General features: G+C 37.6%; 2 protein-coding genes across 2 annotated transcripts in view; both read left to right on the forward strand.

Annotated features, from left to right (window-relative positions):
• The first annotated feature begins 1791 nt into the window (after positions 1-1791).
• LOC137260371 (uncharacterized) lies at positions 1792-2232 on the forward strand. The gene has a single exon (XM_067798045.1). The coding sequence runs from the start codon at positions 1792-1794 to the stop codon at positions 2230-2232; it is 441 nt and encodes a 146-aa protein (XP_067654146.1).
• A 2105-nt stretch (positions 2233-4337) lies between these two features.
• LOC137259996 (NADPH oxidase 5-like) overlaps positions 4338-15709 on the forward strand; it is a 30821-nt gene continuing 19449 nt past the window's right edge. The window contains exon 1 of the mRNA XM_067797675.1: positions 4338-4649. Within this exon, the coding sequence (XP_067653776.1) occupies positions 4414-4649 (236 nt within the window). The 5' untranslated portion in view covers positions 4338-4413. The remainder of the gene's footprint in view (positions 4650-15709) is intronic.

Here is a 15709-nt window from a genome sequence, read left to right on the forward strand (position 1 = left end):
ACATTGAAATCGTATTTCAGTCATTATTATGCAATATCTTGAAACTTCGAGGTATTCAATGCTGTGCACCCGTCGTTGTTTGCTCTTGACAAATTAGAGCACATCGAACTCAATGTGTGAATTTGCCCGCTTTGAAGCATGGTAAGGTTTCAGTTTTACACCTGACCAAGCTGTTGGAAAGATTCATAAAAGTGGATATTATTGATAGGACAGTTTATTGGGTTTGTGTGGTTCTGTGTTATTCTGTATAATGTAAATGCAATTAAACAGTGGTATTTAGAAAGTGGCCAATGTCATATTTGGGATTATACTTTCTTAGTAAAGTACAAATTCTAGTAATTTTTGGTTGGGTCCGGGATTCGAACCCGCACCCTCAGAGTCAGGCACCTAATCGCCAGCACACAAGGTCAGTCGCCTAGCCCGCTCAGCCACCACGACTTCCACAAAAATGGAAGGCGGATAATTGGTAGTCTAGACTGCGGGCTTATTGTGTACCCCTCTGATAAGCGTAAGTTACACAATGCCGTTAGAAAGTGGTCAAATGTAACATGTCATATTTGGCTGTATGTATGTCCACCCTGAACATTGAGAACTGTCTGGTACTGTTGAAGGTTACTGCTTTCTGGAAAAAATACGTCAACTTTCATGTTGGCTACGTCGTGAATTGTTCACAAGGAATGGATATGTTTCAATAGAAACTGGAATAGTTCAATAGGAACTGGTGTTGTTAAAAAAGAACTTGAGTTGTTCAGCATTATTTGGAATTGTTCAATAGGATTGGTGTTGTTCACTGGGAATTGAAAATTTTCAACAGGAATTGGTGTTGTTCAATAAGAGCTGGAGTTGTTCAATAGGAATTGGAATTGTTCACTTTGAATTGAAATTTTTCAACAGGAGTTGGAGTTGTTCAATAGGAACTGGAGTTGTTAAAAAGAACTTGAGTTGTTCTACAGGATTTGGAACTGTTCAAGAGGAACTGGTGTTGTTCAATAAGAACTGGAGTTGTTCAATAGGAATTGGAATTGTTCACAAGGAATTGGAAGTTTTCAACAGAAATTGGAACTGTTCAATAGGAATTGTACTGCCATCGGATTCACACCAGCGCTAACTACGAACGACACACAGCAATCTTTCATGCTTCACCTTTTTTTTGTGCTGTGAGGAATATAATATTTATTATCCATGTTTTCCAACAAATACATGCGTGGTCATTATGTTCTTTCATGTTTTTCTTCCAGGAGCCAAAATGGAATGAAAACTTATTCTGTGAAATGTTATTTGAGTGATAAAAGATATTACATGTGAGAGACAAAATATATGCCTACAGACAATGCTGAACAGTGATCGTCTTTTTTAAAAGAGATACAGAATGGAGGACCTGTGACATCCGTGTGCCTGAAGGGCATGGAGCATTATATGTATGACTCATAGTCTGTAGTCTAATTGTAGTTTATATATGCCAAACAGTTCTGGAAGTCGGGATTTGATTAATGTTGACGCTCTTCACGACAGAATTTTATTGTGTATTTTTGCAAATGTTTATGTATTTTATTATTTTACCTATGCATACACTGCACAGGAAATAGTATAGCACTTATGTTGCCACACGCCATTAATCCAAAATAGACACTGCAATAGTAATATATGATGACATTATATATTATGCCTTGTGGGCAGAGAGCGCTCTCCAGCTGTGGCTGTCTCCTGTGGAGTGCCCCAAGGATCGGTTCTTGGTCGGTTCTATTTTTGCTGTACACGGGGCATGTTGGAAACATTGTCAGTGATCACGATATGTCTCACCATGTTTATGCTGACGACACTCAGATTCTGGAATCGTTTCACCCATCAGAGTTGAATGAGTCTCTTCAACGCATCGCTGACTGTACACTAGACATAAAGTCGTGGATGACTACAAATAAGCTCAAGCTGAACGACACAAAAACCGAAGCTCTCCTTGTGGGCACAAGACAAGAACTAAGCAAGGTGGATGCTGTCACCCTCAAAGTTGCAGATACGGATATCTGTCCATCAGATGTTGTGAGGAATCCTGGCGTTCACATTGATTCTTCTTTGACGTTCAATGTCCATGTTAACCAAGTGGGCAAAGTATGCTTCTTCCATCTCAGGTCCATCAGCAAGATTCGCCAGTACTTGACTTCTGCAGCAACTCAAGCCCTTGTTCAAGCTCTAGTAACATCCAGGCTCGACTATTTTAACAGTGACTCATTCTAGCATCAACTCCACTTTGATTGATAAACTGCAGAGGATTCAAAACACCTCTTGCATTACCGGTAGAACTTTCAAATGTGCCCACATCACTCCTGTCCTTAAAGAACTCCATTGACTTCCGGTCAAGAATCGATTTCAAAATACTCTGTCTGACGTACAAATGTCTTCGTGGCTTGGCCCCTTCCTACCTCTCTGACCTGCTTCACCTAAATGTATCAGCCCGCAGTCTCCGTTCCAACTCTCAGACTCTTCCTGTGATACCCTCCTACAAACTGAAATCTTTCGGACACCGCAGCTTCTCCTACACAGCACCAGTCCTCTGGAATGCTCTTCCATGTGACATCAAAGACTCTGACAGTTTTGACAGTTTTAAGGCAAAACTGAAAACTCACCTTTTCTCAGTATGCTTCACATAATTTCACCCATCTTCATCTTTGTACATATTTCTATTCATTTCTGTAGCGCTTTGAGCATACCTAAGGGTGTGGAAAAGGCGCATTATAAATGTGCATCATCATCATTATTATTATTTTCAAGATGGCCGCCATTAAATATACAGAAATATTTCATTTCGCAACGAAGTCGCATAGACCTGCCATATGTGAACGATCCTGTTGTGAAATCACACATTTTTGACTATATAGAATCCTGGGCTCATTTACTGACGTCCCTGTTCCATATATCACCCTCACAACCCTAGTGTTATTTGAAATGAGAGGTTGATGTTACGACTGACTCTGCTAAAATTCACGATAATTTTATATCGCATTTGTGTTTGAAGTTTTGTATGAGTAGTCTTTCCCTTCAAGGCAACCAAACTGGACGTGACATGAAGTGGGTGGGTTGCATGGGGTGGGGCATTGAGTCACTTGGACGTTGAGAAAATTGCAGCGGAAGGTCTGTTTTAGGATCACCTCTGTTCATCATCGACATTAATGATACTAGGGGTGGTATAGACAGCAACATCGCCTTTTTGCGGACGATCGATATATGCTCTAATATATGATCATGTTAAAACAGTCGCAATTATAAACAATGCTTTGTCAACATTTTCAGACTGAGGAGCTAAAAGTGCCAAGTGAGTATTAATGGTGAAACTATTGAAGAAGTTAAAAAAAAACACTTGAAAGCGATTGTTCTTGGGAAGTACGTATTAGTGACATGATAAAGAAAATTAGTCCAGTGATCAATTGTCTAAAAAGTTTAAAATACCGGCCGTATTGGGGTCAGATGATCTTAGGTTCGAGTCTATGATATTCCTGTCTGTCAACACTATACCCACACTGTACACATTGTTCTGATTATATAAAGGCAAGACAGATTCGTGTGAGAGACCATCTGGACTTGGCAAATCCTTGACGTTTTTCTCTTTGATGGCGTGAGGTGAACTTCGCACTCACTCGCGAATAGTTCGCTCATATGACGACATGAATGGATGTTTATGTGTGGCTGCTTGCACTAGCGCAGAGGTTAGCTTGTTTCATTGATATAATATGCTACAGTTAAGCACGAACCCTCTACGCAGACACATTATACAATCTCCGAGCAGACTAGTCCTTGTTGTCCTTAATGTCGAGCGCCAGGAAGGGACCAACAAGTATCATATTTTAACGGGTTTTCCTTTTTAGTATTACGCGACCGGGGATCAATGGAAGGAGCGAGGCAGGTAGAGGAGAGAGGCCAAGTAAGATACAGCTAGTCATAGAGGGGCTACAATGGACGTGATACACCCCTGACTTCTTCCTGTGCCAGGTACCGCAACTGCCGTCATAACCTATGTATTTAATGACAGAATGTAAAGGCTCAACGTTGATTACACTTTCACAGCACGTTCAGCAGGAACAACGACGAAAGGGAGTAGCAGCGTGCCCGTTAAACATCTGATAAACATTGCATAATCGATGTTATTAAATAACAATCAGTCAGTTCACCACACACGCACATAAATTTACATTTTGACAGTGGAACGTTGAATACGCATATGATTGTATTTCCCTGCAAGTCTTGACTGTCGTCAAACATACCGGGAAATCATATTTTTGTCATTTCTGTTCCGTCTTCTACAATAATGTGAAGGTAGCTAGACGAGACACGGGTGAGTGCAGCGCACTTCCATCAGGTCAAGTAAGAGGTACAGTATAAAAACGTCGACCTGTTCACTTGACTCACCGACGAGAGGTAACGATGGAAAGACACACCGACACATCGGACAATTCTGTAATGCCTGGAGATCTTGAAGGCGATTTGGACAGCGCCCGGACGCACGGAAACGCCCCGAATGGAGGCGGTTGTTCAAACGAGGAATTTCAGGAATGTGTGATAGAATTGGAGGATGGACAGAAGGTGGAAGCAGGGGATAACACGAATGACAAGAAAGGCAGGAATTTCAAGAGACCTCCTCCGCTGAACCATTCCAAAAGGTATGCAATGCAGTAGAACATGGGCTTAAAGCATTACAATGAAACAATCAATAACACGTAGATAGAGTAATTAGTTCGTCATCTGTGTCATTCAGAACATAATTAAACAGGCGTCTGGAACTATACAGGCATTACGAACAACGAAGAAGTGGGGAGTAACTTTTGGTTTAAGCCCCATACAGCAGTATTCTCCAATATTAAGACCGGGACAACAGAACTGAACTCCACACATTGTGCCCATGTGGAGCATGGAGCATTTAACCGGGTTCTCTGACATGACGAGCAACACTTAAATCGCTAGACTACCCGATCGCCCCGAAAACAACTGCACCCCAACCCTACCCCACCGCCTCATTAATGACTTCAAATGACTGTAGAAATCAATTATATACAGAACTTGTTATTTTTTAACGGACTATGGTGATATAAGAAACAACAGGAAAAAATGAATTCGTTATATATATCATAAGTAATAGAAGGAATGAATGCATGATAATTACTATGCATTATTACTGCTAGTATTTCCAGGGGCAAATCAACCAATTGCGTTTAGACATTGTTCCTAATGGAACGTTGATTTAACGAGCAGGGCTTGAGATATGAATGCTTTATATCAATTAATTAATTAAAATTTAGAGCTGTTATAAAATTTCGTTATATACCTCTGATTTTCCAACATAGTATGTTTATCTCCTAAACATTTCATGAAAGAAAACATGCCTGCCATAAAAGGTGACTATGTTTGTCGTAAGAGGGATCGGCGGTCAGGTTCGCTGACTTGGTTGACACATGGTTGACGCACATCGATGCACAGGCTGTTGATCACTGGATTGTCTGGTCCAGACTCGATTATTTACAGACCGCCGCCACATAACTGGAATATTGCTGAGTGCGGCGTAAAACTAAACTCACCCACACTCATTCATGAAAAAAAACCCACATTTATTGTCGAAAATGCGTTGAGCGTCACGTCCTGCAAGATGCATATATGAGTGAAGATATAAAGTTACATAGTTAACCACAGTGTTTACTGCGTAACCTCCCACTGAATATAAAACGCTGGCATGAACATACCTTATCTGGTAACAGGAATTTCGCTCAAAACCTGGAAGAACAGGTATCTCGGGATCTCTCCTAACCTGAGTAAAAATAAAGTTATATAAATTCTTTTCTCATTTTAGAGAAGTGAATAATATGAGACAAAGGAAAGAAAAAAATGCGTGTTTACAAATGTTAGATGCGTGTTTACAAATGGTTACATGCGTGTTTACAAATGGTTACATGCGTGTTTACAAACGGTTACATGCGTGTTTACAAATGGTTACATGTGTGTTTACAAACGGTTACATGCGTACACGTTTTCATCAACAATGAAGCCTATATTATTCTATCTGTTTAACTGTGTGATATTCTATGTGATGCTCACCTGTATTCTTAGCGTAACTGTCTCAGAGAAACATTCCAATGTTTCCAGAGATGTCGACAGACTTGACTGATTTGTTGAACTGCTCTCCTTTGACGTTATGTATTTAAAAATTTCAGTACAAGAATGAAAAATCGAGTAATGTATTGATTGTATGAATGACACGTGCTACCTGTGGGCCAAGGCATGCTCACTCTTTTACGAACTTTTCCTTGTCTTTCGAATTTTCAACGTTCCACGCAGTCATAGTCAAACTGCCCTTTCTTTGACTGTGAGGAGGGTGTATATGTTGTTTGGCGCTGCGTATTCAAGCACGCATGCACGCATGAACACACAAACACGCACACACATACACCGAGGAGGCAGTTATTCTGTATATTTACATGCATGCATGCTTGCATGCATACATACGCACGCACGCACGCACATACATACATACTTACATACTGAACGACATACAGACATACTGACCCACTGACAGAAGATGGGCAGGCAAGCACACACAAGTGATCATGGTGGAAATCCATGTCGAGTGTACATAATCGGGATATCAGTCTCAGTAGCCCTTAGTGGACGTCTGCGATGACCTGTGCACGTTAAATAATGGGAATAGTGGGCCAGCTTCGATCGATATCCTACTTCTATTTATAAAATAGCAGCAAAAACAACGCCCCCACCCCACACCAAAAAGAAAAAAAACCCCGAAACCCCCCAAAAAACAAAACCAAAACAACACCCCCTCAAATAAGCAACAAAAAACAAAAAAGTAGAAAGAGTGAAAAAAGACAAAACAAAAACACAAACACAACGAAACAAAACAAATACAACGTAAAATACAGACACCTACCTTCATATCTGTCTGTCCACATTGCCCCGTGAGTGGTATCTTCACCTAAAATTAAGGAAAACCTAAAACCACATCAAACCAATAAGCCGTTTCTATAAACAATTACCACAACCAACTCAATACACAAAAGGCTTCCAATAAAAACCAACAACACAACGAGCACCGTACCAGGCCTTTTAATACAGAGTTAACACAACCAATACCGTAACACGAAGTCTTACAATAAAGAGAAACCACAACCAACACCGTATCGCAAAGACTTACAATAACGAGAAACCACAACCAACACCGTATCACAAGACTTACAATAACGAGAAACCACAACCAACACCGTATCACAAGACTTACAATAAAGAGAAACCACAACCAACACCGTATCACAAGACTTACAATAACGAGAAACCACAACCAACACCGTATCACAAGACTTACAATAACCAGAAACCACAACCAACACCGTATCACAAGACTTACAATAACGAGAAACCACAACCAACACCGTATCACAAGACTTACAATAACGAGAAACCACAACCAACACCGTATCACAAGACTTACAATAACCAGAAACCACAACCAACACCGTATCACAAGACTTACCATAACGAGAAACCACAACCAACACCGTATCACAAGACTTACAATAACCAGAAACCACAACCAACACCGTATCACAAGACTTACAATAACGAGAAACCACACCCAACACCATGCCAAAAGGCTTTCAATAAAGAAGAAAACACAACCAAGACCATACATGTCAATAAAAAAATCCACACGACCAACTTCACACCACAAAGGCTAGTCCACCACCTCACATCAGAATAAGACGTGATATGTGTGTCCTTGACTCACTGTGTAAAAAACCTTCTATATATCCTGGATATGTGTTTACAATAACATTTTACCTGAGTATCAAGCTGGTGTTTGACCTGAATACAAGACCATGGATCTCTTTTTGACAATAAAGGCGCTTGCACCGAATTTCTTGTCAAAAAGCAAAGAAGAGATTTTACAGCAACTTCGTTGACATTCTCGACAATTTGCTTGGGGTCTCACACTTTGAAGTACATAAAGGCAACTGTATAAATCTTTGTATCGATGGAAAGAATTAATGGTTAGTGTTGTGCCTGCACAAGGTTGTAGTCTAATTGATTAAATGGACTCCTGGTATTGACAACGCCCTCATAAAAATATTGTAACAAGTGGCAGTGTTTGATAAATTGTTGTTTTTTCCACAAATGTGGAGTGAGTTCTTTTGCACCAAAAGGTGATGTAAACAATCCCGATCACTATCGTGAAACACACACGCACGCACGCACGCACGCACGCTTTTACTGGCCTAGGTAAGTTTTGCACACATACTGCCCTACAAAAGTATTGCAGGTGTACTCTTCAACGTAAGTATGACATATGTACTGCCCTATATAAGTATTATACAGGTACTGCCCTAGATAAGCTTTGCTCAATTATTGCCCTACGTAAGTATTACATACGTACTGAGTATTGCACGTCTACTACCTTACATAAGTACTGTATGAGTATTTCTCGACTTTATAATGATATGGCCTAAAGCAGTTACCCACTTACACCACGCTGTTCTGTCTAGTCCCTACAATATGTCATCACCCTGGTGCATCCTTATGTCAACTTTGCCATATGCATGTGTGTGAGTTTGGGAGTAGTCACGAAAGTAACCTTTTTAGTTCCACATGACGAGTCTATACAAATCCTGCAGCGTCGTGCCCCACATTGCAAGTGACAACAATCCAACTCCGTGCACCTTTTGTTGGTTCGCATGTTGACAGCTCGAGTCCCGTCCGAATCACAAATAGGCAGGATGAAGACTGGGGTCGTGGGTTGTGATTGATAAAGTGTGCAGGTGCGTGTCCAGACGAAATAGGGCAGAATAACGAGCCGACAGCATGCTCCTGCTATCGCACAGTATGACGTCGCTTTGACTCTATTATCAACAACCAGGCGTTGCATAGTTGGAATAGTGCTCTTGAGTTCTGTGATGTATATAGATGATGCGACGTCTTGGCATATGTTTCTTGTACGTTGCCAAGCCAGCGTGAAGTACTACAGTAACGAACAGTATACGTAGATGAAACATACTTATAATCCATGTGGTGAAACATAATCAGTGTCATGGATATCATAGGTGAACATGTGAATAATATAATTTTTGCCTAGCAACCGTTGTTTCTGTATTGCATAGTCTGTGACGTCGTTAACAATGGAACGTAACGTCGATTAATAGGACGGAACAAAAGTAAGTGAATAAAATGGTAATGATTACACTCAAGCAACACCCGCTCTCGTTTGGGCAATACCAAATTTTACACTCGTTTCTTATAAATTGTCAGACACACTTACTCTTGCTCATGTGATCATGAAGGTATTGGCAAACGTGCTTGATTATTACATCAATGCCACGTAATTAGCAATGATGCCTCGAGTGCTGTTCTCTATTGTTTTCATCAGTTCATTGATAATATGATAAGATGGAATGAGAACCCTGTTGATTGAGGGCGTCTGTCTGAGCATTTGAACTGCATCTGCCAATGTCCTTTTGATGGAGTCTGTAGGTTTCAGTAATATCTCTACATAGTCCACATTTATATTGGGATTAAAACAACTGATTTTCTGCCTGGTTTTGTGGTAGATTATAAGTGTTCTTTGATTCGGATAGTTACGGGTGTTACGGAGGTTGATATAGCGACACATAGTTACGGAAGTTTGACATAGGGGTAGTAACAGATAGGGAGATAGGTTGAGACAGGGGTAGGTACGGAGGCTTCAGACGGGGTTAGTTACTGAGGTTTGGGATAGGAGTATTTACGGACGTTTTAGATTGGGGCTTTACAAGGTATGAGTACATGGGCATGTGATGAGGTTGAGTAACTGGGTGAGTAATGTGGATGAGTAATGCGGGTGGGCAGTGCGATGAATTAAGTAATGGATAAAGGAGTCAAGTGAGCTTGTCACAATACGATGATATATCATCCACAATGTCTCGGAGTCTAATCACCAGTGCTCCTTCAGTCGGTTCTCTAGGCAAGCATGGGTACATTAAGGACGAACGTAGACGCAATATAAGGACTGAGAAATTAACCTTTGACCTGCGTAATTAATTTCAGCATAAGGCGTTGTTAAGAGGATGCATGGATGATTTCAATCAATCGGTGTGTCTTTAAATAAGGGACGACTAAAAGCATATTTGTCACATTAATACTAGATAGAAACATAAACATTATTATATTAAAATATCCTGATAATTTCAAACGTACAGAGGTTAAAGACAAATATAAGTAATGAAAAGTGCCTGAATGCACCTGAAGTACGTGACTGACAGTCGAATGCGTTTCATATTTCAACTGAATACATTGTCAAACCGATTTGAATATTCTTATTGCCGATATCTCATAATTATCTGACTTTAATTTCGTATATTTGTATCGGCAAATATTAGCATGACGACAAATCAAAATACATTTCTGAAAACAATATTAATCGAACACCTTTGTCGTAAAAAAATCATATTTTCAATGTCATCACGTTTTATTCAAATGACGCTATTACGTTTATTCCACCGTGTCATGTCATGAAATTGCAGCTTAAAATATATAATTTATGAACATTCACGAGACCTAATTTCAAGTGTTATGGTTCATTAGTTTCGACACAAACCCACAGAAAACCGGGTTTGCTCAGTGTTTCACGTACGAAAAACAAACGTGGCGCGCTTCGTTCAACATAAACATGAAATATAACTATTTTGATCAGAAGAAAGTTTACATAACTTTCCTCTATACGCCCTGGCGAAAGGGGAAGACACTCTCATTCTACGCCTATTTAATTCATCATTTTCAGTTCGATAAGAGAGAAACACGAAAATAATGATCGCGAAATCTAATTTGTTTTCTGGCAAGTGCAAAGGTCACCGGATGCGATGTCACTGACAGGTTTGACTGGTAAACTTCATTCGCTACTGAACAGTAACAGTAAATCTGGACATATTTCGCCTGGCAAACCCAAAGTTTACTTAGAATGATTAATCATAGCTCATAGGAAGTTTTTTTTGGTGTGTTTTGACCAAATAATTAGCGCAACACGGAACCAGTTTGACCTTGAATGCTCCCGTGACCCGGAAACAATAGACGATCAACACTCCAGACGCAAGTTTCTCAGTATCTTTTATTTGAACTTTTGTTGACATTAGGACCAACACTTTATTCTACACATAAATGCAGATATGAAACATATCATTGTGAAGCATTCGACGCAGCAATTTTTACAAACATCAACGCTGTGAGTGTTTGCCTCGACAACATGTGCGCCGAAACAGGCGCGACATTTTTGTTTGAAAATAACATTCATAGATATAGATACAGATTTAGGATACAGATATACATATAGATACAGATATAGGATACAGACATAGATATACATACAGATATAGGATACAGATATAGATATAGGATACAGATATAGAATGATATAGATATAGATATAGGACACAGATATAGGATACACATATAGGATACAGATATAGATACAGATATAGGATACAGATATAGATATAGGATACAGATATAGATATGGATATAGATATAGGATACAGATATAGATATAGATATAGGATACAGATATAGATATAGATATAGATATAGATATAGATATAGGATACAGATATAGATATAGATATAGATATAGGATACAGATATAGATGTAGATATAGATATAGGATACATATGTAGGATACAGATATAGGACACAGATATAGATATAGGATACAGATATAGATATAGATATAGATATAGGATACAGATATAGATATAGATATAGATATAGGATGCAGATATAGATATAGGATACAGATATAGATATGGATATAGATATAGGATACAGATATAGATATAGATATATGATACAGATATAGATATAGATATAGATATAGATATAGGATACATATATAGATACATATATAGATATAGATATAGGATACAGATATAGATGTAGATATAGATATAGGATACAGATATAGATATAGGATACAGATATAGATATAGATATAGGATACAGATGTAGATATAGATATAGATATAGATATAGGATACAGATATAGATATAGGATACAGATATAGGATACAGATATAGATATAGATATAGATATAGGATACAGATATAGATATAGATATATGATACAGATATAGATATAGATATAGATATAGGATACAGATATAGATGTAGATATAGATATAGATATAGGATACAGATATAGGATACAGATATAGATATAGGATACAGATATAGGATACAGATATAGATATAGATATAGATATAGGATACAGATATAGATATAGATATAGATATATGATACAGATATAGATATAGATATAGATATAGGATACAGATATAGATGTAGATACAGATATAGATATAGGATACAGATATAGGATACAGATATAGGTATAGGATACAGATATAGGATACAGATATAGATATAGATATATGATACAGATATAGATATAGATATAGATATAGGATACAGATATAGATGTAGATATAGATATAGATATAGGATACAGATATAGATATAGATATAGATATAGGATACAGATATAGATATAGGATACAGATATAGGATACAGATATAGATATAGATATAGATATAGGATACAGATATAGATATAGATATAGTATACAGATATAGATGTAGATATAGATATAGGATACAGATATAGGATACAGATATAAGATGCATATATATATATAGGATACAGATATAGATATAGATATAGGATACAGATATAGATATAGATATAGGATGCAGATATAGGATGCAGATATACGTATAGATATAGATATAGACACAGATATAGATATAGATATAGGATACAGATATAGATATAGGCTACAGATATAGATATAGATATAAGATATAGATATAGATACAGATATAGGATACAGACATAGATATAGGATACAGATATTGATATATATATATATATATAGAGAGAGAGAGAGAGAGAGAGAGAGAGAGATAGATAGATAGATAGATAGATAGATAGATAGATAGATATAGGATACAGATATAGATATAGCATACAGATACAGATATAGATATAGATATAGATATAGGATACAGATATAGGACACAGATATAGATATAGATATAGATATAAGGTACAGATATAGATATAGGATACAGATATAGATATAGGATACAGATACACATATAGATATAGGATACTGATATAGATATAGACATAGATATAGGATACAGATATAGATATAGGATACAGATATAGATATAGGACACAGATATAGATATAGATATAGGATATAGATACAGATATAGATATAGATACAGATATAGATATAGGATATTTATATAGCGCACATATCCACACACTAGTGAATGCTCAAGGCGCTGGCATTTTTCCCTCGATCACTGAATGTCAGTCTCAACAGCACATCGTATTTCAATCTCAACTCCCTGGGGAGTATACAACTCTTGCTGCCACTAGGCGCATCGACTTTACTGTGGCTCTCTCATCCTAACGAGGTACCCAATTGACAGCTGGGTGGACTGGGACACATAGTCACAGCACTTTGTCCAAGTTTACTGCACGTTGCTTTACCCGCAACTAGGTGTATGCACGTGTTCATGTGGCCACCATCTGGTCATATACCAACGGATTCGTGGGTTCCTTTAAGTGCACAGGGTTGTGTACTGCACACTAGGGGTTATGCCAACACTGCTTTTTTCCTATATATTAGCAACTGCATGAAGCATAGATATTATACCCTACAACACAGTATCAATCATAGTTTCACATGACATTAAAGATGATTTCATAAATATTGTGGTCATATTACATGCGTGCCGAAATTATAGGTATCACTATAGAAAAAAATGAATTACATTTGTAAATTTAAGCTATAAATAAATTCTTGGTGAATACTGATTAAAGATATATCAGTGCTTAATGTATCGCTGCTGGTTACAACTTTAAACATTTTCATGTATTTTCATGTTAAATGTTGATAATATAAATATTTCCCAAATAGTCATAGACACTGAGGATGTATCAATGCACTAGCAAAGTGTAATTAACCAATTTTCAATTTCTGTGTTTCAGTGATGTGGAAATTGTTTTTACATAATTCTTACAATAAAATAATGGATAGATGTTTCATGCATGTACATGTACTATTTTTGTGTATTTTGTTTCCGTACTGTACCTTGCTAAAACATACATCAAATACAGATGGTTGATGAACTATTTTTTTCAACAGTGCCTCTTTGGTTTGTGAATTATTTTTAATCAAAGATAACCAATGTCATTTCTGTTGTTGCAGTAACAGCATATTAATCAGAAAATGTTTTCATTTGATGAAAGCAAATACGACATACATGTAATAAATTATATGGTCTCTGGTGAAAGGAAATAGGCCCCATATTCTGGTAAAATGTAAGAAAACAGACTCCGATATTATCTTACCTTAGTATCTTTTCCTGAGTTTCGGAGCAATGACATAATATGGAATTTATCTGTCTAACTTTCAAGGATTGTTGCTGTTTGCTGAAGTGTCTGATAGTGATATACTCTTATTACTTAGAGTGTACAAAAGTCTCTGCCATAATACAATAAGAAAAGTCAAGAACAGTCTTCTTTGAATGACAAACTGCCAAGGCCTGAGCACTCTTTCATATAGTGTATAGAAGTATTTGATAGATTTCTTTGCCACATATATTTTGCAACAAAAACAGCTCCAAAGTTGATAAAAAATCACTTATCACAGAACTCGATTTAGGGAAATGAAATCCATCTGCCCTTGGTGCCACCTTACATGATTTCCTTAATGCCTCAGACAAAGACAGGTTGCACCTCCTGCTCAACTCCGAAAGCTCTGCTTTTTGAGGCAGCAGAATTATTTCAATTTTGCTCCAACTTCGAGAAGAAACGACTTGCTGTTAAACTGTTTTAATGTCTAACATAAATACTGGTTTTAGGTGAAATGCATTCACACAGACGATGCATATGACTATTTTTAACCTGTCATTAAGTTTTAAGGAATCCATTTAAATTACATTCCTACACTAGTGGTTTCATCCGTTTCTGCGAATGGAAAAAGATTTCATCCCTGACATATTCAATTGCAATCATGAAATTTGTTCTTCTTGTGAAGATACAGACAGAGCAATATTATGTTATTGTTATGGCATGCTGACATTTTAAAATATCTCCCAGCGTCATAACGTTCTTTGACAAATCATCGACCTCGAAATTCACTCACTTCGGTTTTATATAAACAAAAATCTACGCATCGGGGGCTAAATTAAGGGGAGAAATATAAAACAGAAGCAGACGATGACAACTACTGCTTAAAATACAACGTTTGAATGTGATTAATTCTGGTATATAGTTTTGGATTTTGCAGGAATTTGAATCAATTTAGAAAATGTATCAATGGTCGTATTCCAACTCGGGCATAGTTTACCTACATGTGTGCCATGCCGTGGTACGTGCTTCCTGTTCCATCAAGGATGGGAACAATAACGAATACTGTGATATCTTTTTATGACCTGCATTACTGAGTCGTTTTCTTTCACTGTATAAAATTCTGCTTATGAACGCATATTTTCAAAAATCCTTCGTGTCTTCTCACCTAGAAAACCCCCGCGAGTGTGGCTACGTCACGGCTATCAAAATTGTCAATGTCGGAAGGTTTATCTAGAGGTATTTCACAGATGTCTTTGCACAAAGGGTAATTTAT

Source organism: Haliotis asinina, chromosome 13 (assembly GCF_037392515.1).
Source record: "Haliotis asinina isolate JCU_RB_2024 chromosome 13, JCU_Hal_asi_v2, whole genome shotgun sequence".
In the NCBI taxonomy this organism is placed as follows: domain Eukaryota; kingdom Metazoa; phylum Mollusca; class Gastropoda; order Lepetellida; family Haliotidae; genus Haliotis; species Haliotis asinina.

Bases quoted from the DNA above. Each gene is read 5' to 3' on its own strand.
- LOC137260371 (XM_067798045.1), top strand. From the start codon at position 1,792: ATGTCTCACCATGTTTATGCTGACGACACTCAGATTCTGGAATCGTTT.